The sequence below is a fragment of the Saccopteryx bilineata genome, chromosome 3, assembly GCF_036850765.1.
Source record: "Saccopteryx bilineata isolate mSacBil1 chromosome 3, mSacBil1_pri_phased_curated, whole genome shotgun sequence".
NCBI lineage: Eukaryota > Metazoa > Chordata > Mammalia > Chiroptera > Emballonuridae > Saccopteryx > Saccopteryx bilineata.
The window spans coordinates 222,995,966-223,019,153 of NC_089492.1; the positions used below are offsets into that span (position 1 = coordinate 222,995,966).

Sequence of the window (23,188 nt, forward strand, 5' to 3'; positions counted from 1 at the left end):
TGCTGCCTCATCTGCCCCTACCAGCCTTTCCGTTTTCTCAGAGCTTGGCTCTAGACTAGTGTTCTTTCCTAGTGTTCTTTCTCAGTGAATGCCACTACCATCCAACCCAGCTGTACAAGTTAAAAACCCAGGCATCGTCTTTAACAGCTCACTCCCCTTTGGCTCTCTTACGCGTTCCAACATGAAGTCCTGTAGATTTTGCCTCACAGGGAGCTTTCCAATGCGTGCCTTTCTGCCCCTCTCCTCCAGCACATCAGTGCAATGCAGCACCTGCGATCTTTCGTCTGGACCACTGGAGCCTCCCACTGAACTCCCTAGATACATTCGCCTTCCTCCAAAGTGCTGTCTACATTGCAGCCAGAATATTCTTTTTTAAAAAACACAAATATAATATTGCTACGCCCTCCTGCCTCCCTTCCCCCAAACAAACAAAATTACTCTTCAAGGCTTCCCACTGCTCTTTGGATAACAGCACGGCACTTAACCTGCTCCACAGAGCTCCAGTCCCTGGCTCCTCTCACACACACTGCCTTCCGCTTCCTGGGCACGCCAGCCGCACTGGCTGCTCTCAGAAGCACGCTTCTTCCTGCCTTTACATGCAATTTCCTTTGGCTGACCATCCTTTGACCCCCCCGGCGCTTTCTTCTTATCTCACTTTGTCACATATACCTGGTTACCTCTGACTCATCTTTCAAATCTCAACCCAAGCATAATTTGTCTTAGAAAAGCCTCTCATCACCTCACTGATCACAGCTACACATTGCGCTATGTACTTCTCCCAAGCCCTGAACACAGTTTTAATTACATATTTATTTATGTGATTATTTTATTATTATCTATTTTTACTCAGAACTCCAGGATAGTAGAGACTGTGTCTTCTTCCGCTTACACTGTATCTCCAGTACCTCCTATAGAGTCTGGCACGCCAAATATTCTCAATATTAGTTGAATGAATATGTAAGTAATGAAGCTGAAGGAAGGCATGGGCACAGACAAAGCGTTTGTGTGATGAGAAAAGGGGTCCTATGACGGAACTTAATGAACACAGCATTTTCAGGGGAAGGCAAAGAAAGAAAAAACAAATTGAGGGGAGCAGAAAAAGAAATAATGACCAGAGAGGCGGCATAAGCCAAGGAAACCAGAGTTTTGGGGAAAGCAGAAAGTGGCCCCAGACATTGTAAGAACTGAGCAGTGTCATCCTGACCTGGCAGCTGAGATGATTCTTACAGTCTGTTAGGGAAACAGAGCGGGCAGAAGCTGGCGTACAGGGTAGAATGGGCAGTGAGAAAGAACAGAGAGTCATGGGAGGTGGCTTCGCTTTCACCAAATTTGGGGTTGAAGGACAGGGGAGAGGAAAGCGTCTCCTATTTGACAGTTCTATAACACTTGGCACTGTTCATGGCTACTTCTTTCTTCAAAGTGGAGCTGGAGGGATGGTAGCCAGAAAAAGAAAGATACTTTGAGGGTGAGAACTTTGAGAAGATAAAGCAAGACCCATTAATAAAGCAAGGTCCCGGGGAGATGAAAGAGATAAGATCAAGGACATCGATGCACAGTGAGCCTGAAGATACTCTCTTGTTTGGTGTGTACACATGAACGATTGTTATGGCCCGACCAGGTGGTGGTGTAGTGGATAGAGCATCAGCCTGGGATGCTGAAGATCCAGGTTTGAAACCCCGAGGCTGCTGGCTTGAGTGGGGGATCATAAACATGACCCTATGGTTGCTAGCTTGAGCCCAAAGGTCACTGGCTTGAGCCCAAGGTCACTGGCTTGAGCAAGGGGTCACTGGCTCAGCTGGGGCCCCCCAGTCAAGGCACACATGAGAAAGTAATCAAAGAACAACTAAGGTGCCACAATGAAGAACTGATGCTTCGTATCTCTCTTCCTTCCTGTCTGTCCCTGTCTGTCCCTCTCTTGCTCTCTCTCTCAAAACAAAAACAAAAACAATGTTATGTCTTCTTGGGGTAGTGACCCTTTTATCATTATATAATCTCTCTTTCTCTCTCTTTTGTAATGTCTCTCTTTATCCAAGATGACTGTCCTTGCTCTGAAGTCTGCTGTCTAAAATTAATATATTAATATAGTGCTCTTGCTTTCCTTTTTTATTTTTTATTTTATTTATTCCTTTTTAGAGAGGGAGGAGAAAGAGAGAGAAAGAGAGGGGGAGAGAGAGAGAGAAAGAAGGGGGAAGAACAGTAAGCATAAACTCCCTTATGTGCCTTGACCAGGCAAGCCCAGGGTTACCTCAGCGTTCCAGGTGGACACTTTATCCACTGCACCACCACAGGTCAGGCAGAGTCTGCTTTTCTTTTTGATGAGTGTTAGCAAGGTATATCTTTCTCTAGCCTTTTATGTTAATCTATATGTGTCTTTATATTTAAAGTAGGTTTTTTATAGACAATATATAGTTGGGTCTTGTTTTTAATCCTCTCTGAATATCTGTCTTTTAATTTTTGTATTTAGATCGCTAACATTTAAAGTCTTTGTTCATATATAGTTGGATTAATAGCTACCATATTTGTTACTATTTGTCTCCCAAGTTCTTCGTTCCTGAGCATTTTATATACCTTCACTTTCTCTCATTTCTTACCATATTGATTATACTTCTTTTTAAACTTTTTAAAAAGTGTTCGTTCTAGAGTTTGCAATATACATTCACAAATATTCAGAGTCCACTTGTAACTAAGTGGACAGTGCAAGTACCTTATAACAAAACACTGCTAATTCCTCTTGCTGGTCCTGTGCATCACTGCTGTCATTCATTTCACCTATACTTAAGCATATATAATCAAACACATTGCTGCTATGATTGTTTTGTACAAACTGCTATCTGTTAGAGCAAATAAGAATAAGAAAAATAAAATTTTTACTTTACTTTTACTTTTTCATTCTCTGATATTCTTCCTTTTATTATGTAAATCTGAACTTCTGACCAATATCATCCTCCTTCTCTCCAAGGAACTTCTTTTAACATTTCTTGCAGTGCAGACTCTACTGGCATCAAATTCCTCTAATTTTTGTTTGAGAAAGTCTTTATTTCTCCTTCTCTATAGAAAAGCAAATTTTTTTCTCTAGCTTCTTTCAAGACTTTTTTCTTTATCTTTGACTTACTGCAGTTTGAATATATGCCTAGGTATAATTAAAAAGAAATTACCCTGCTTAGTGTTCTCTGAACTTCTTGCATCTATGGTTTGATATTTGACACTAATTTGGGGGAAATTCTTATTTATTGCTTCAAATATTTCTTCTGTTCCATTCTTTTCCATATAGTATTCCCATTATAGGTATATTACACTTTTTGTCATTGTCCCCCAGTTCTTAAATACTCTGGTCCTTCTTTTCCAGCCTGTCCCCTTTGCCTTCAGTTTTGGACCCTATTGTGGTAGCCCCATGCTCAGAAGTTCTTCCCTCAGCCACGTCCGGTCCTTTAATGAGCCCATCAATGGCATTCTTCATTTCTGCTACAAGGTTTTTGATCTTTAGCATTTCTATTTGATACTTCCTTAGAATTTCCATCTGCTTCCATTATTCATGTACTCTTGTATGTTGTCCACTTTTTCCATCTAAGGACTTAGCCTATAGCCAGTTTTTATTTTTAATTTTAAAAAACCCTCTTTTTTCTGTTGTTGAATATTCCTGCCATATCTGACTCTTGTTCTGATGCTCATTCAGCATCATCAAACTGTGTTTTTGCTTTTTAACATGTCTTGTAATTTTTTGTTGAAAGCTGGACATAATGTACTAGGTAAAAGGAACTGCAGTAAATAAAGTTTTAGTAATATGGTGGCAAAGTGTGTATGGGGAGGATGGGAGTTGTTCTATGAAATGCAGGCAGTCCTTCAATTAGGTCTGTGTTTTGGAGACCCTATGCCCCTGAACTGTGAACTTCACCAGTGCATCTTAGGTCGTCCTCCCCCACACACACTTTAGGTCGGGCAGAAAGGCTAGAAGTGGCAGGAGTTGGTATTTTCCTTCTCATAGGTAGATTAGGCAGGCTCTGATAAAGACTCAGCAGGTTAGGTTCTGGGAAAATCAGTTTCTCCTGGGAGCAGACCTTGTTAAGAAAATCAAAGTGCTCTGGGTTTTTCAACATGGTCCTTTCTCCTTGCTCCGCCAGAAGCACAAGGAGATTTTTCTCTGATATTCACTATGGGAACCTGGTCAAGTCCCTGGAGATGAAATTCACAAAAGTGTGGGACCTCTCTATCTGGGTCACTCTGGAGTTTTTAACTCTCAGACTTGCCCACACTGAGCCGCTGCAATTTGTCAATTACAGTTTGGGTTTCCCACCTGGCACTGGTTCCTGTGGAGATTCTTGCTCCTGGGTTTGTTATGATTCTCAGAATTTTCCTGTCTGCCTTTCCAATTTTGGGTGTAGAGGTTTGTCTTATGACCTCACTTCTCTAACAGACCTAAGAATCATTGATTTTTCAGTTTGTTCAGCTTTTTTACTTCTTGTTAGGGCAGAGCGGTGACTTCTAAGTGCCTACACACCAGATCAGAAACCAAACATATTCAGACAATTAGCATTCATCTAGTTCTAGCTGAAGATATGGTGGCCTCTGTCACCTACATAATGGCACCCATTCCTGAAAAGTTCAGTCTACGTTGAGTTTTAGGGAAGGAAAAAGCAGAGTGTTCACATTTTTGAAGCATTTGTTCTGTACAAGGTAACTAGGTAACTAGCACTCCCTACTTCCTACAACTAATTCTTAGTGGAATCATTACCATCATCATCTAGAAGAGGAAACCTAGGCTCAAAAGAGTTAGCAAGTTATCAAAAAATCACATATTAAGTAGAAGAACTAGACATCATTTTATTGGCTTTAAAAATAATGGAAATTTACTGAGCACATGCTATGTACCAGACTGTGTGGCAGGCTTCACTGACACACCCGGAGCAGAACAGCCCCTGTAAGACGAGAGAATACTACAGCACAGGGCTTTACGGAGCCCCTGACAAGGTGAACCGAACACATGACACGAGAAGGACTTCCTCAAGGAGAAGCTTGGTCTTGAGGCGGCACGAGTGGGGGTTATCTGGGACAGAGACGATGGGGTCGGCACAGCTTCCATGCAGAGGAAAGGGGCTGCCAAGCACAACCTGCTGAGGGAGACTGCACATGGCTCGGTGTGGCTGGAGCACCCAGTGTGATTTGAAGATTGGCAAGGGATGAGTTTGGGAGGGATGCAGGGGTTCAGATTCCAATTCGTAAGCTCTCATGTACCCTGGTAAGAGGTTCCATTTTAATTCTGGCTTCAATGAGGACATAAGAAAGGTTTTAAGCAGTGGAATGCCAGAACTGACTTTTCTTTTCAGAAAGACGACTTTGACAGGTGAGGAGCCGGGGAAGGGACACTGGTTAGGAAACTGATGCAGTGGCCCCAGGGAGGAAGGCTGAAGGTGGGAACCAGGGCAGCGCCCGTGGGCCTGGGGAGGTCCGGAGTGACTCCTGCTTCAGAGTACGAACTGGCTTCTTCATCTAACTGATGTAGGGCGGGAGAGAAAGGAAGAAGGATAGGAAGATACTCTGGTTTTTGGCTTGGGCAGCTGGGAGGATGGTGGTATCATTCACAGAGATAGGGAAAGCAGAAGGGTGAACAGATTTTGTGGGGGAAGATAGTGAGTTTGGTTTTGGATGTGTTGAGTTTGAGATGCACATGGGAAACCCAACCATTGCTGTTTAGTAGAGAGACATATGCAAAACCATGGCTATGACTGTGCTTCTCAAAAGAGAGCACGTGCAGTGAGGTGTGAAGGGGCCAGAGCATCCACATTTAAATAACGACAGACAGAGAGGAGTTTAACAAAGAAACCAAGAATGAGTGAGCTGGGGAGTATGAGGAGCAGCAAGAGAAAGTAAGCACACTAGGGAACAAGAGCTTTGTGGCCTCGGCTGGCTCGGTGCTCATGATCTATACCTTCCTGGTCACTAAGCAAGCTCTGTTTTCCAGCCCTCTTGCGTGTAGGGAGAGCCAGGGACCGGGGTCAGGGGGTATTAAAAGAATGTGGGAAGAGGTCATGGGCAATTAAGAGCTGGTCTGTTTTCTTCCTGCTCTTGTCCTTTCCATCTCCGTTCCCTTTGGAAGTCACGTGGAAGAAAGCCTTTAGAAGGAAAACACTCTGATTTTGAGTTATATTTGTCACTGTAGCAGAACCTAGCCTGTCTTTCCTGGTCACAGCTCTGCAATCAGACAGCTGTTTGCATTGTCTTTACTTCTTGCCAGCTTTGCGACCTTGAAAAAATGGCTTAATTTTTATGTGCCCCAGTTTCCTTAATGGGATAATAATATAAAATTAATAAATAATACTATAATAAGTGCTAAAATATATTTTGTTATTTTAATAAATACACATTTTAAACAAAGATGTTCTAAACAACTTACAATAAAGAAGTAATAATATATCTATCTCATATTATAAAAGGTAAAATGGGGTAATAATCATGAAGAACTTAGAATAGTATTAAACACTCTAGAAATGTTAGATGCTAGTAGAGAGGAGAAAGCCAAGAATGGGGGAATGCACAATACAATGTACAGGTGATATATTACAGAACTGTACATCTGAAACCTGTGTAATTTTATTAACCAATGTCACCCCAATGCATTCAATAAAACATCTGAAATAAAATAGGGGTGGTTTACAGATGGAATCAGCAAACCCCTCCCTGCAGATGGAATCCACTCCACTGCCTGTCTGTGTCCAGTCTCCCAATTAAGACTGGGAGAACTTTCCATTTTTAAATAGTTAAAATGAATTACATGAAATTTGCCAAGAATTCAAATTTCAGTATCTGTAAATAAAGCTTTGCTGGAACACAAATATACCACACTCATTTGTTTAAGTATAGTTATGCTTGCTTTTGCACTGTAGTAGCAGAATATGAGTAACTATAACAGAGACCTTATGGCCCATAAAGCCTAAAATATTTACTACCTGGTTCTTTACAGTAAAAGTCAGGTGAATGAATGCAGTAGAGGTCAAGAAAGATAACTAAAAAGTATTAACTGGAATTGGTACTAGATTATCAGTGAGCTTGAGAAGGGTTTTTTTGAAGCGGTGTAAGTAGAAACTAGATTTTGGTGGGACTGAGCAAAGTTTGATTTCTGACTCTTCAACTTGCTAGCTGTGTGGTCTTGGGGGAAGTCACTGAACTTCTCTGAGCTTCAGTTTGGTCAGCTGTAAATTGGGAATAACAGAACTACCTTCTTGAGTTATGGTAAGGATTAGCCATAATGCATGTGATCTGTAAAACACAGTATTTGGTTTATAGAAGGTACTCAATAAATTCTAGCTTTTGCTGTATTTAATCTGCTGCTACCAAAATTGCTATTCCTTTGTTGGTAATGCCTTTTCACTTTTAATTATTTTCTTTGTCTTCTGTGTTCTTACGTTTTACAATATATGCCAAATATTTGCTCAGATCGCGCCTCTTCTATGAGGCCATCCAAGTTAATATTGACCACCCTCTAATATAACCCCCATCCCACATTTCTAATTATTTTACCGTGTTGTACTTTTCCTTTTTTCACAGAACTTACTACTTCTGACAATTTACAGAATTTACTAATTTACTATTTTTATTGTTTACTATCTGTCTTTCCCACTAGGCTGTAAGCTACTTGACTCGTACATACCATTATATATAATATTTCAAGTGCCTAAACAATACCTGGCACACAGTATGTGCTCAGTTAGTATTTGGTGGATGACTAGATGGATAAAGAATATGTGAGAATTAAAAAATAAAACTTACTTAGGACTGGTTGCACCCCATCCATCTGGGGACTTGTCTTTTACCATCTCTGTGAAATTCTCAACTATTATCTGTTAAAGTACAGCCCTGTTCCCTCCCCTCCATTTTCTCCTTCTGGAATTCCTGTTAAAACATGCCCAGTCATTCCATCCTTAGTGTCTCCTAAGTTCTTTCTTATACTTGGCAACTATTTAGCTCTCTATGTTATTCTAAGGCAATGTCATCAGCTCTATCACCAAGTCTCTTTTAACCATGTCTACTCTACTATTCAACCTGTTGACTGAATTTTTATCTCAACAATGATATTTTTGTGCCTAGAATTTCTATTTCTTCCTTTTTCCTTCCTGCCTCTTCCTTCCCATTTTCCCCCCAGTACTTGTATTATGGTTTCAAATCTTCACTTTATCTCTTTGACATTTAAAATATTCCTATATTATGGGAGTTGATGCTTCCTGCTCCTCCCCCCTTCTCTCTCTCTCTCTCTCTCCTCTCTATAATGAATAAATAAAATCTAAAAAAAAAAAAAATTAAAAAAAAAAAAAAAAAAAAAAAAAGCCTGACCTGTGGTGGCGCAGTGGATAAAGTGTCAACCTGGAAACACTGAGGTTGCTGGTTCGAAACCCTGGGCTAGCCTGGTCAAGGCGCATATGGGAGTTGATGCTTCCTGCTCCTCCCCCCTTCTCTCTCTCTCTCTCTCTCCTCTCTATAATGAATAAATAAAATCTAAAAAAAAAAAAAAAAAATTTTTTAAATATTCCTATATCAAGACTTCTTTCAGATTTTTCTGTTATCTCTAGTTTTTGGGGGTGTGAATCCTTTCATTTAATAAATCAGCTGAATTTCTGGTTAGGGTTTATTTTTCTGTGCAGCCTGTAATTTGGGGTTGTGAGCTCACCTTCACCAGCGGTTGTCTGGCGTTTGCCTCTGCCGAGGCCTTAGGTTAGCAACTGAAAAGGCACCAAAAACGGGCCAGTGACTGGCCTGTCTTCAGAAGCTAAGAAAGAAGTCAGGGAATGTGCTCAAAGTTTGTGTCCCTACTGTCAAACTTCTTGTATAACTCTTTGCTTAATATTCCTGTCTATGAAATAAAGGTAATAATTCCTATTTCCTAAGGATGTAGTGAGAAATCAGTGAGATAATCAAATTAAGAAAATTAGCACAACATTTAGTATGTATTCAGTGCCTAATAAATGCTAAAAGTTACTATAAGTATGTGACAGCCATTACATCATTCATCAATAACTTCTTTCTTTGTGATACAAGGAAAGAAAACTCACCCTCTGTGAAAATAGCTTCTGAATATGAATATGCAATGTGTAGCCAGCCATAGAGAGTGCTCAGATCTCTCTGCTTTATTTGTGACATATATTAGTTGAAGATGGGGGGGGGGGGGGAATCCCAGAACTTGTTCACTTGGCTTTCAGCCATTGCAGACTGCACTAATGGGAGGTGGAAGGAAGTTTCAGATATTATCTTTTTTTAAAAATAAAGCCTAATTAGAGAATTGGATGATTTGCCAACTATTGATATTTTGGAACATTAAAATATAGCAGTAGGGAGAGTTCTGCTGAGAGGAAAATGACCCAGATAAATTTCTTTGCTTTTATTCAAATAGAAAATATTTTTAACTCCTTGGCTGTGTTGTCTTTTGCCATCAGACCTTTCAAAGGTTGGAAATAGAAAAGCAGAGCCCCAAACCTGTAGTTAATGCTTAATAAATATCTTTGGTTTATTATTGGTTAAGAGGGGCACAGGCAAATTCTTGGGCAAGATAACTCATGTAACCTCATTTCTATTGCATGTAACTTTTGACTACAAACCTTTCCTTCATTAGTTGCATTTTGGATCTGTGGATAAGGAATAACTAAAGGACCAAATTTAATGACATCATAATAGCTGTAGGCTGCTATGATTTATTATGGGATATATGTTCCTGTAAAGATTTCACAAAACGATTTATAATTCTGATTTTTACAAAACAGTAACAAAGGCTGAAATTAAAAATATTTAAACAGAGAGATGATTTTAGATTTTAATTACCTGATCTTCATAATCAGATCCTGTATCAACGATCTCTCCAGTGTCCAACATCATTGAAGGATCAAGTTCACTTGAATCTAAGATTAGGAAAGAAAAGATTACCTGATGGAGGCTGTCCGTCTATGTTTCTAAAGCAAACAATCTCCTCTTAGGTTTCCATATTGTCCTTATGATTACATTAAGTTTGCAAACATTTCTAGACTCTTCCCATCTGCCAGGCACTGTCTGGCCTGCAGATAGAAAGTACAGATGCTGTGGACACCATCTGCACCCTTAAATGGAACACAATCTTGTGAAGGAGATGGATTTTGTCAACAGCAAGGTTCAGAAACAAAAGGGAAAGTGCTACTCATTCTGACTAGCAGTGGGAGGTGATGGTGGAAATGAGATTCTTCACAGGGAACTCAAGAGTCTGAACTGTAAGAGTGAATAGGGCTGTCCAGGAGGAAAGTCAGTCAGGGGTGTGCAAGAGAAACTGAGGTAGAAGGAACACCATGTTCCTTCTAGTGGGAGAAGAGCAGGGGGTTCCTAGAAATAAGAAATGCCGAGTTATTCAGCCCATGAAAACCTGAGTTTTTCCTCCAGCCATTGCATCGCTTTAGTCCCTGAAGGTGAGGAAAACCAGGCCAACCTAATGTATTAATAGCTTCTTCCCTCCTTATGTACTAGGTTACGTGAAATATCTTACCCAGTGATCCCAAGCCTCAACCTTAAGCCGGTAATTTACATAACAGGGCTCCTGGAGCACAATTAACTCATCATCCTCATCTAACAACTCTTTCCTGCTTCCAAATACAGGGGCGGGCCAAAGTAGGTTTATAGTTCTAATAAAAATAAATAATACCATCAATAAAGAATAATACAAGAAACTCTGTGTTTCAGGTACTCAGAACTGTCAACCTACGTTTGCGTGCCCACCTAACTAGCTAGAAAGACAGAATTCAGTGCTGCCTTTAAAACACTATGCACCCTGTGATGAAATAAACTACTTCATGTTTCATTTGAAACTTGGTCTTGCCAAATAATTCTTGGCCACAATGCACAATGAGTAATGTTTAATGAAGATGAGGTTTTTTTTTTTAAGATGAGTTTTTTTTTAATTTTTATTTTATTTATTCATTTTTAGAGAGAAAAGAGAGAGGAGAGAGAGACAGAGAAAGAGAAGGGGGGAGGAGCTGGAAGCATCAACTCCCATATGTGCCTTGACCAGGCAAGCCCAGGGTTTCAAACCGGTGACCTCAGCATTTCCAGGTCGACGCTTTATCCACTGAGCCACCACAGGTCAGGCTTAAGATGAGTTTTTAATAAAAACGTCAAGCACCTCACACACTCTTCAGATGTGGGCCTCTCCAGAGACACTGCTTTCACACTTTCTTCCAAAAAGAGAATCAAAGTAGGTCCTCACATAGTCTTTTCTTAGCTCTTCTTCCTCTCCTCTCATCATTACTCCTGCTGTTTACCAAGCTCACTAAGTACTAGCCCTATCAAACTAAGTACTAAGCAGTAATGCTATTACTTATTGTATCTTTTAAAAAATTTTTTTAAAGGATGATGAAGTTTTTCAAAATGGAGATACTTTGACTCATTGAACCATTTTGGAAAAGTAACTAACCATAAAGTTGTCACATATAGTTGCATAAGTGTGTGCAGCACAATTCTAGGTGATGCCAATCAGGTCATCAGAACGACCCTTGACAATCCCATTGTAAATAAGGTGCTTGCTGGAATGGAGTTTGGAAGACTGCACACCATGCTATTAATAGAGTTACAGAAGGGTGATACAGAATTTTTAATTATATATATATAATTTTTGAGAGTGGGATTATATATGTTTTCTATCTTTGTGCTTTTGGTATATTTCAAACAAAAAACTTTATAAGGTCTGTCTTAAGGTCAAGACACTTGACTGTCACAAAGCCCAGTTTAAAGATCAATTTGCAGTTGTGTTGTGAGGCTGTAAAGATGTCAGAAGTCAATGCGTATTTTTCTGTTTTAAGATCACAGACATTTTAGAACCAGTATTTCATAGGATCCCACCCCCTCATTTAAAAAAAAAAGAAAAATAAGCTGCAGAGAAGTTAAACAACTTGGCTTAAGGTCATGCAGAAAGTGAGATAAAGACAGAAAGTGAGGTGTCATCGCTCCCATTTCTCCTCACATATTCCACTGACTCCAAGTTCTAAGCCAGAGCCATACCACATGGCTTTATAAATAGGCCTTTCCATTGTAGTGCTTGAGAGGAGAGGACCTGGGGGGGGGGTCTGCCGGCTCTTCTACATTCTGAGAAATGAGGCAGTGAATGGGCGATGATGAGGCGGGTCCCTGGATGGCTGCAGAAATGGAAGATTTAGTAGACCAAAGGGTGTCACTCCAGCCAGTGACAATCAAAAGGTTGCTAAGTGACAGCATTATTCCAGGTGATGGCAATTTTATGTAGTTTTCATTGCTTTCCCAGCATGGATATTATCCACCACTGACTAGTGGAAGTGGTACTAGGTACTCAATTTCCTCACCTTGCACATTTTTACAGTGATTCACGTGGAGTGAACAATGTGATAAGAACACAAAGGCTTATTAAACATATAGCTCTTTGAGTTCCTGTGTCCTACTTACTTTATTTAATTGGAAACTGTTCTTTTGCTTGTTTTCAAAAAGTACAAAGTGAAGGGTTCATAAACAACCCAGTTAAGAGATGTTACACATTAATATTTGAAACTGGAACAAGATTATTAGAAAACTATTCTCAGCAAGAAAATGAAGAGATATTTGTTTTAAAAAAATAAAAAACCTGCGCTTACAAAAAAGAGATTGGCTTTCCCAATATAATGTTTTTAACAGAAATTTTATTGTATCATAAAAGGATGGAATTTCTTGACATGTTGTTGCTTCGGGCAACAACTAATATATTATAGAAGGCAATAGACAAAGGATGTAATTATCAGCTCAGATAATGACTAAATAGCTTTTGTTTTCTTCTGTATTGGTTGCTTGGTTTGCTGGGGATGGGACCTTTAAGTTTGATATACAGAATAGGGAGGTAAATACAGGCATAGGTATACATTTTTGCCTTCTTTCAATGCACAATTTAACATAAAACAACATCAATGATCTTGTTACTCAAAGAGCAAAATTAGGACATTTGAACGAAGTTATAGTATAGCTTTCATTTCCCCCAATTTTGAATTTGATTTCTTTTCAGTTTTAAAATTTTATTTCTATAGATAACAGAGAAAAACCTGAGCTGAAGTAAAACCCCATAGGGAGCACTCACTGTCACCAATTTTAGATGTAGAATGGTCTTTGGAAATATTATTTTCAGGTTATCTCCTTAAATTTAAGCGGGAAGATGACAAATGGGTGTTGGAGGTACCAGAAGGCTAACCAGACTGCTTCTGGGATAGTGTCACAGACTTCTTTTCCTCCTAGATCTAGTGGATCTTCTATTTGACATTTTAGGAAGATCTTCCTCCCATTTTGAGTCCCAAAGAAAAGAAACATTCCCGCAAGGCAGGGCTTCCTGGGCAGTGAAAGATAAATAGAACTCCTCTAACACTTCATCTGCCTCTCTGAGGAAAGCAGTCTCTCCCTTGTCCTGTGTCTTCCAATAAACTATAAGCAGCTTTAGCTTGGATGTATTTCATCTCTGATTCTAAGAACAACACTTAGAGACTCTATATATTTGATACATATATGCTGAAGGCCTGAAAAAGGAATAAAAGAACATTCACATCTTATTTTTGAAGATCTTCATTTTCTTCATTTGCTCCATAAACATTAAATACCCTGTAAGTGCCTCAGGCATTACCCACAGGCATTACCTCTAATTCTAACAAGCGTGGACATGGTAGTAATAGTTTGCATTAGAATTCCTTTGAAGAGCCCTGCATTTCTTTTTTTTAATATGCTGACAGTATTTGGGACCAGACAGGGAGCTCCTCGAGGAATCTGGCAGTGGTGGACTGTTTTCGATAAGAAGAGAAGAGGGTTTTTCCAGTTGTCCCAAGATCTGCGGGAAGAGGGAGGAAGAGAGAGAGGGAGAGCCGAAGCAGACGGAGGGAAACAGGGAAGAGCTGTTTTGTATAAGATGTGGTCTGTCCGGTGGCTCCTCAAATCCTCAGCAAAGATACTGATCTATATGTATATATATAGTCTTTCCAATGCGACAGCCATATGCTTTATACATATAGACCACTTACTCTTCACAACATTCTCTGGGGCCCAGGGAGATTTGTGTGCTGGAGCCTGATGGCTCTGCTAGAAGTACTAGTGGAGGGCCATGGGGAAGGGCAGAGGCGGATTTAACAGCGGGCACACCAGGCGTGCGCCCCGGGCCCCGACTTCTGAAGGCCCCGCAAAACCCCAACTTGACACTTTTTTCTTTTCTTTTATTTATTTTATTTTATTTTTTTTATTTTTCTGAAGCTGGAAACGGGGAGAGACAGTCAGACAGACTCCCACATGCGCCCGACCGGGATCCACCCGGCACGCCCACCAGGGGCGATGCTCTGCTCACCAGGGGGTGATGCTCTGCCCCTCCAGGGAGTCGCTCTGCCGTGACCAGAGCCACTCTAGCGCCTGGGGCAGAGGCCAAGGAGCCATCCCCAGTGCCCGGGGCCATCTTTGCTCCAGTGGAGCCTTGGCTGCGGGAGGGGAAGAGAGAGACAGAGAGGAAGGAGGGGGTGGGGGTGGAGAAGCAAATGGGCGCTTCTCCTATGTGCCCTGGCCGGGAATCGAACCCAGGTCCCCCGCACGCCAGGCCGACGCTCTACCGCTGAGCCAACCGGCCAGGGCCGCTTTTTTCTAATGACACCAAGTTTGGTTTCATATGTGCAATTTTAACATTAATAGTACATCATATTTTTTATTTATTTAAAAATATGGTTAACATGTATTTTTTCCCCGTTTCTCTCTTTTTTTTAAGGGGCCCAACATTTTCTTCTGCATCCGGGGCCTCAACTGACCTTAATTCGCCTCTGGGGAGGGGGACACTGCAGATGGGATGGAGGGTGTTTGGGGAATGGCATTTCGTGGCACGGAGGCAACAAGTGTACGCTCTGCTCTGGATCCAAAGAAAATTTGGTGTGACTGTGAGTCCATGTACTCTGAAAATGACCCAGCTGAAGCAACCAGTTGGGAAAGGCCTTATGTGCCATCTATCTCCTGTGAGATTCACACTGGGTGTCAAACACACATACACACACACTGTTCCTCATGAAGTTTTGCACTCTATAAAGGGAAACAGACTTTTAACAATCATATTTCTAATTATGTAGTCGCAATTGTGATAAATACCCTGAAAGAAAAGTGCAGGGTATCACTCAGGGCTGAATCTTGTCTGGGATGGGGCCTGAGGAAGCTTTCTGAAGAAATCACATTTACCCTGAGATACAAAGTAGGATCTGACCGAGTGAAGGATGGGGCTGGGAGTTGGGGAGAGCACGGCAATGCAAATGGGTCAGGCATTCCCAATGAACTTGTGCAAATGGCCAGAGGCAGGATACTTGAGGAAGTCACGGCCCTGGTGGAAGCAGGTCTGGGTGACGGGGCAGGTGATGCCATAGAGGGGACAGGACCACGGTGGGAAAGCTAAGGATATTTCTGCCATGTTAGTGGCGCTGGTGCTCAGCCTTCTTGTAGAAGAGTCGTTGAAAGTTTTGTTATATTTTTTGTCAGGGAGGCAGGGTGATCAGACCTGCATTCGGAGGAAACCCATGGCAACAAGATTCATGACAGACAGAAGAAACCAGAGATGGGCAAGGAACGGCATAGCCGTCGATGAGTATGGTGGAGATTGAGAACAAGGCCTGGACTTCCAAGGTGTCCCCGAGCACTGATGATCAGTGTGGGCTGTGAGGGGAGGGACATTTTTGTCAGGCTCTCTTAAAAGAGAAATACTGCGTGATTTCACTGATATATGCAATCTAAAAATGTCAACTACCTAGAAGCAGAGTAGAATGGTGTTATCAGGTGGGGGAGGCGGGGAGATGTTGACTAAAGTTGTACAAAGTTGCAGTTAGGTAGGATAAGTAAGTCTATAGGTTTAATGCACAGCATGGTGGCTACGGTTAATAATACTCTTTGAATACTGGAACTGTGCTCAGAGAATGTATTTCCCTGTCATTGATTACACACAGAAAAATGGTTACTATGCATGTCAATTAGTTTGTAGCAATTATTTCCTTATGTATATGTATGTCAAAGCATCATGCTGAACATCTGAAATATACACAGTTTTTATATAGAAACTTAAAAGAACTGAAAGCCATTGACATGGAGGCGGTGCGAGAGCTGTGGGACAGCCCCAATTCTGCAGGGAGGGTTCAGAGAGAGGAAAGGAATAAAGGGACAAATCCCAGGGGCTGATAATTCACAGAGCAGAGGGCACCGGCCAGTCTTGTTTAACTGGGTGAGTCACCAACTTTTATAAGCCTGGTGATTTCACCAACAGATGCAGGTTTCTGTTTTCTTTTGAAAGACGGAACGATCTAGCAACCTCAGCCCATGCCATAATGCCAGCATAGTTTGGAGCTGTAAAGTGGCTGCCTCCTGGAGGGGAGGCATCCTTCATTTCTACTTTACCACAGTCCCTCCCAGGCTCACTTCACTCACCAAGGGCTGTTATAGACAGAAAAGGCTTATATGAAGGCTGGAGTAGAACCTAGCTTTCAGGGACTTGGAAGTGGCAGGGAGCTAGTGGGAGCTGGAATCGTGAGCAGAAACACCCACTCTGATGAGACAGAGATAGAGAGAGGAAAGAGGAGGCCCCTGCAAGCCAGTAAGGGCAGGCACTGTGCCCTCGGCCAAGGAGACGTGGAGAAAATGAGGACACAGCACCTGTCTGTTCTCAGGCAGTTTACTGACCAGCCTAGAACCCAGTTGCACTATTGCAGGATGAAGCCCCCTTGGGAAAATGCCTCTCAAAAGCCACAAAATTCTGGCAGTTCAAAGAAGGGGCAGCCTAAACCAGCTCCTCCACCCCACTGTATTAGCAAACCGAAGATATCTAGCAATTTAATATTTGTTGTTAGCGGTCTAAAAAAGTGTTCTAAATAAAACATCAACTTAAGCACAGGCGTACAGCATTTTTCAGAGCAGCAGCAGTCATGCTTACATGACCTTACATGCTTCTCAATATTTCATCTTCCCCTGCAACAGGCCATCCTTTCTGTAAATATCACTGGAAAATTAAGCAGGCAAGTTTCTATCAGTTATCTGCTCTGTGGTGATGGATCAGCCGCCATCCCAAGGGCAGTGAAAACCCGTGGGAGGAGGGGGACTGCAGCCCGGGACCTTTGAAGCAGCCTAGGCTTTCTTTTTACAACTGATGCTGATAATAGACAGTCAAACCGGGATATAAACAATTGGGAGGAGCTGTGGCACCACTCCAACCCACATATGAAGAAATATTACCTTGAACCTATAGAGGCAGAGATGTCAGCTGCTTTTTTCGGAGACTCCTAACTAACCTTTATAAACCCTGCTCCATCCCTCCCTTGCTTAGTCTGTCTCTTCACACTTGCACCCAGGCGTTTTAAATAAATTTTCCTTTTGGAATAGACGACCAGCCTTGTGTTTTCAGTTAGGCTCTCCCCAGTGCCCACCCACAGACCTGGGAAGGGGTTTAGCCTGTCAGCTCTCTCATATGGGATAAGGCAATCCAGCTGGGGTTCTCTCCAGGTCTGACTTAGTAGGGCAGGGGTTGGGAACCTATGGCTAGCAAGCCAGATGTGGCTCTTTTGATGGCTGCATCTGGCTCACAGACAATTCTTTAATAAAAATAATAACATTAAAAATGTATAACATTCTCATGTATTACAATCCATTCATTTCCTACTGCTCATGTTTGTTGTGGACCATAAATGACAAAAAGCCATTGCAGATTCGAGGCTTAGCAAAAGGCTAAGTTCTTCCCCTTTCACCTCCATATTGGCTATGATGCTGAGTATTTGCACCCACTCTACTTGCTTCCTTGGGTTGCTGGAAGCAATATACATGCCCTTCCTCTGACTTTTTGTTTGTTTCAGATGTTTGTAGATTTCACTAATGTATCCTGTTTTTGCCTTGGGAGAGTTCCTGTCTTAGCCTTGGAGGTGCAACTTTGTATCAAGGTCCTTGATTTGCATATGGCTATATAATAAAGCGAACTGGGGCTATGGGGCACTCGCATACTGCCAGGCATTTTGAAGAGTCCTCCCGGTTCCATCGTTTTTGTTTTGATAAGTGTGTTTCCTTAATTCCGCATCGTTATTAGGAGCCCCGCTGGTCCGCGGCACATGTTCATGGTTGCGGGTGGCTGGAGCCAATCACAGCTGTCCTCCGGGACAACACCAAATTTTTATTGGATAATGCGTAATGTACACAGTCGTTGTATGGCTGTCACAGAATTACATTTTAAAATATGTGGCATTCATGGCTCTCTCAGCCAAAAAGGTTCCCGACCCCTGTAGTAGGGGGTTTATGCTGACCTGCTGGTTGCCAAGAGGAGCTAAAAGAAGGCTTTCCCCTTCCCTACCACCACCTTTCATCCCGGTACAGGGGGCTTAGCCCGTCAGCTGTCCCGTAAGGGATAAAGCAGTCCAGCTGGAGTCCCTTCAGGTCTGACCTAGTCAGGGGTTTATACCAACCTGCCAGTTGCCAAGGGAGACTGAAAATAGGCTTTTCCCCCTCCCCAGTGGACTGGCCCAGTTCCAACCTTTCATGTGGGTCTTGCTTTTAGTTTGCTTTTCTTTGAAGTTACTCCTGTGGGCTTTAAATATGGTTTAAAAATTTAAGTGTTTAGTGTTTCTTTACAGACCAGAACTTTTATGGTCTTTACTCACTGAGGCCTTAACTGGGAAAAATGATCAGGACTGGGCCAAAGATTTGAGAGTTATCCACATAAAGGAGCATGAGAGCTGGGTCAGGGACAGAAGTGTGAGCACTGCCTACCTGGGGTGTGACTGCTCCCCAGTCCTGTCCCATGTCAAACAGCCAGGTGAGAGTACTAGGAAAAGAAGGGGCAGAGCCACTGCAGGGACACTGGGTCAATGGGAGTAGCTATCAGATCCAAAAGGAGGCTTTTTCCAGATGGGAAAGGAGAGGGAGACCCATGCAGTGGTCGGCAAACTCATTAGTCAACGGAGCCAAATATCAACAGTACAACGATTGAAACTTCTTTTGAGAGTCAAATTTTTTAAACTTAAACTATATAGGTAGGTACATTCCTTATCAAGGTAGCGCCCACACGTGGTATTTTTTTTTTTTTTTTTTCTTCTGAAGCTGGAAACGGGGAGAGACAGTCAGACAGACTCCCGCATGAGCCCGACCGGGATCCACCCGGCACGCCCACCAGGGGCGACGCTCTGCCCACCAGGGGGCGATGCTCTGCCCCTCTGGGGCGTCGCTCTGCGGAGACCAGAGCCACTCTAGCGCCTGGGGCAGAGGCCAAGGAGCCACCCCAGCGCCCGGGCCATCTTTGCTCCAACGGAGCCTTGGCTGCGGGAGGGGAAGAGAGAGACAGAGAGGAAGGAGGGGGTGGGGGGTGGAGAAGCAAATGGGCGCTTCTCCTGTGTGCCCTGGCCGGGAATCGAACCCAGGTCCCCCGCACACCAGGCCGACGCTCTACCGCTGAGCCAACCGGCCAGGGCCGCCACACGTGGTATTTTGTGGAAGAGCCACACTCAAGGGGCCAAAGAGCCGCAGTTTGCCGACCAAGGGTAGGGAGTCCTGGATGAATTCTTGCACAAAGCATAGGCTAGTTTAGATTTTTGCAATTATAGTAACATAGATCTATGGTACATTGTGACTACCCACAAATTTACATGTGTAATAACTGGGAGCAAGGCAGTAACTGTGTAAGGGCCAGATGTATAGTCCTTCTTCCTGTTTTGTTTTGTACCTTTACTTTTAGACCCAAAAGCACAAAACTCTGAAGACAGTGTCATCCTTAAAACCGGACAGCAGTTTGCTGAGCTCCAACCTCACACAAAGCCCCAGACACTTGGCAGGTGATCAAGACAATCTGTTGCCCAAAGAGCACAGTGGCTTACCTGCTGCCGCCTCTTTGTTGGGAAATAACTTGCTGTCAACTGCCATGCTGATGTCATGGAACACCTCATCCTCATCTCGGTCAGCATCGAACTGGGGGAAATCAGGACAGAAGAGTTGGGAACATGAGAACACTTAAATTAGTTCATGCCAAAATATAACAAGCATGCTTCACACAGCTGTGTCTCTAATGGAGCCGCATGGCGGGAATGAATGCCCTCGAGTCCTTAATCAGGCACTTAGAGAGTTTCTGAGGCCAGATCTTACATCAAACAGACCAGAGAATTAGGGAGTAAATTACCACTGGAAAATTAGGCAATTGTATGGTCAATTATGCTTGAGAAATGTGCAGAATTTTCTTAATTTATGCAGTAAGCTTTGGAAAAAAAAAGAAAAACTGAACTTTGTGTCTTTCTGGCTCTTAGTTTTTCTTTAAATAAAAAGAAACTCATGAGAATACATAGTTTTAAACAACAGAAGGGAAAGATTTTTCTCATGTACTGTTAAAAAAAGAGAAAGAAACCTCAAACTAAATTTTAGCTCCCATTCTAAATACTAAGAATACTATACAATAGATGTAGTCTAGAAACACCATAGATTTAGATGTAATAAAAATTAGATTTTAATTTTTATTTTACTACTCTCTAAAATTTACAAAATTTTAAAGAAACGTGGTTATATTTATAAGTCCTCTATTTTCCAAGCTGTGCAGTGTGTTTCTAAACACGTTTATCTCTTTAGTTTTTAAAAATAGCTTTACTGAGTTATAATCAATATATAATAAATTGCACATGTTTAAAGAGTACAGCTTTGACATCTGTATACACCTGTAAAACCATAATAAAAATCAAAATAGTGAATATATCCATCACTTCTAAAAGTTACCTTGTGCCTCTTAGAAATCTCTTCCTCCTGCCCCCACCAGGCAATCAGTGATTTGCTTTCTGTAACTATAGATTATTTTGCACCTCTACAATTTCATATAAAAGGGCTTTCACAGCATGCAATCTTTTTGTCTGAGTTATTTCACTTAGCATAATTATTATTATTATTATTACTATTATTATAATTATGCTCAATTGATTGATGATTGATTTTAGTGAGAAAGGGAAGGAGAGAGAGAGATACAAGAACATCGATCCATTCCTGTATGTGCCATGACCAGGAATCTAATTGGCAACCTCTGTGCTTCGGGACAATGCTTTAACCAACTAAACTATCCAGCCAGGGCTAGCAGAATTATTATTATATTATTATTATTACTTTTGTGACAGAGACAGAGAGAGAAACAGGGACAGACAGACAGGAAGGGAGAAAGATGAGAAACATCAATTTTTTTTTAAATTTTATTCAATTTTCAGAGAGGAGAGAGAGAGAGTGAAAGAGGAAGAGAGAGAGAAGGGGGAGGAGCAGAAAGCATCAACTCCCATATATGCCTTGACCAGGCAAGCCCAGGGTTTCGAACCAGCGACCTCAGTATTCCAGATTGATGCTTTATCCACTGCGCTACTACAGGTCAGGTGAGAAGCATCAATTCTTTCTTCACTGTTGCACCTTGGTTGTTGATTGCTTTCTCATATGTGCCTTGACTGGGAAGCTACAGCACAGCAAGTGACCCCTTGATCAAGCCAGTGACGTTGGGCTCAAGCCAGTGACCTTGGGCTTCAAGCCAGCAACTTTCGGGCTCAAGCCAGCAACCATGGGGTAGGTCATGCCTATGATCCCATGCTCAAACCAGTGACCCCATGCTCAAACAGATGACCTCGGGGTTTCAAACCTGGGTCCTCCACGTCCCAGTCCAATGCTCTATCCACTGTGCCACCACCTGGTCAGGCTAGCAGAATTATTTTGAGATTCGTTAACGTTGTATCTATAGTTTATTCCTTTTCACTGCTGAGTAGTATTTCATTGTATGGCTATACTGTTAATCCTATCCTGGGTATCTTTCAGCTCAGATATTGTAGTTCTCATCTGTACATGTTTGATTTGTCTTTCAAAAAATATCTTTGTCTCTATTTAAGGTTTGAATATCTGAAATAAAATTATAGTAACTTTTAATGTCTTTCTCTGCTAATTCCAACATCTGGTGTTGGCTCTGAGTTAGTTTTGATATTTTTTATTATTATGAGCCATATGTTCCTGCTTATTTGCATGCCTGGTAATTTTTTTATTGGATGCCACACATTGCCATTTTGACCATGTTGGACTCAAGGCATTTTTGTATTCCTATAAATATTATAAAGCTTTGTTCTGGAATGTAGTTTAGTTACTTGGAAACAACTCAATTCTCCCAGGTCTTGATTTTAAGATTGTTGGGCTGGACCACAGTAATGTTTAGTTTAAGACCACTGTAGAAGCAAGACTATTCTAAGTCCTCTACCCAGAGCCTTGAGCATGAAGAGGTTTCCCAACATGACTGGTAGAAATAGGCACAAGTCCAAGCCTGGCGTGAGCACCAGCTACTGATCCCACTGATTTTTTTGTATGGCTTCTTCCTCAGCTTCAAGTAGTTCTCTCGCATGCAGGCACTGATTAGTACTCTGCTGAATATTGGAGGGGAACCTTCTGCAGATCGTCAGTGTCCCCTGTCTCTGCATCTCTCGCATCTCTGACACCCTGTGCCCTGGCCTGCAGCCACCTTAGTCTCCGGGGCACTCAGCTCCATCTGCTCGTCATGGTGTGTGCCAGCCTCCACAGGCTTCCTTCCTCTGCACTGTAGCCTGGACCCTCTCCTGCAGTAAGCTGGGGCAGTTGTAGGGTTCACTTCACTGCCTTTGTTGCCTTTCTCTCGGGGAATCATCTAATTGCCTGATGTCCAAAATCTTGAAAATTACATATATATGTGTGCTTGTTTCATGTGGGAGGGAAAATCCAGTCTCTCTTATTCTATTTTTTGCCAGGAGTCTCAAGGTTCAAGGTCTTTAACCTTTCATCTTAATTATTATCTTGAAGATACTTAAGAAGTTTAAATGATTTATTCCTTTATATTTTTCTACTGAAGTGTTTCACTATTTTTAGTGAAATTTAGAAACCAAAATCAGAAAGTTATTTCTTTATCTCCCATTACATAGTTAAAGCACATCTGTATAGCGCTTCAAAGTGCTTTCACTATGTCACAGCAGCCGATGGAATAGGTGAGGCAGGTAGTTCACTTTCTATTTCACAGGTGAGGAAATATCTGTTTAGAGGTATTATAGCTTTCTCAAGTTACACAGCTAATAAGCAGGAGAACTAGGATTTGAATTGAGAAGGACTGACTCTTTCCATCCCACTGGGCTACATCTACCGCCTCAGTAAGACAAAGATAGCCTTCTGCTCAAGGAAGTATTAACGTAGCTCTTTTGTCCGAAAGCAAGGGGAG

At 41.9% G+C, this 23,188-nt stretch overlaps 1 protein-coding gene across 3 annotated transcripts in view; it reads right to left on the minus strand.

The window, feature by feature from the left end:
• Nucleotides 1-23,188, minus strand: part of AK5 (adenylate kinase 5) — a 245,648-nt gene that overhangs the window by 75,212 nt on the left and 147,248 nt on the right. For all 3 annotated transcript variants that reach the window (XM_066268868.1, XM_066268867.1, XM_066268866.1), the window contains 2 exons: nt 19,830-19,920; nt 9,802-9,878 (listed from right to left, as the gene is read on the minus strand). In XM_066268868.1, the coding sequence (XP_066124965.1) occupies nt 9,802-9,878; nt 19,830-19,920 (168 nt within the window). The remainder of the gene's footprint in view (nt 1-9,801; nt 9,879-19,829; nt 19,921-23,188) is intronic.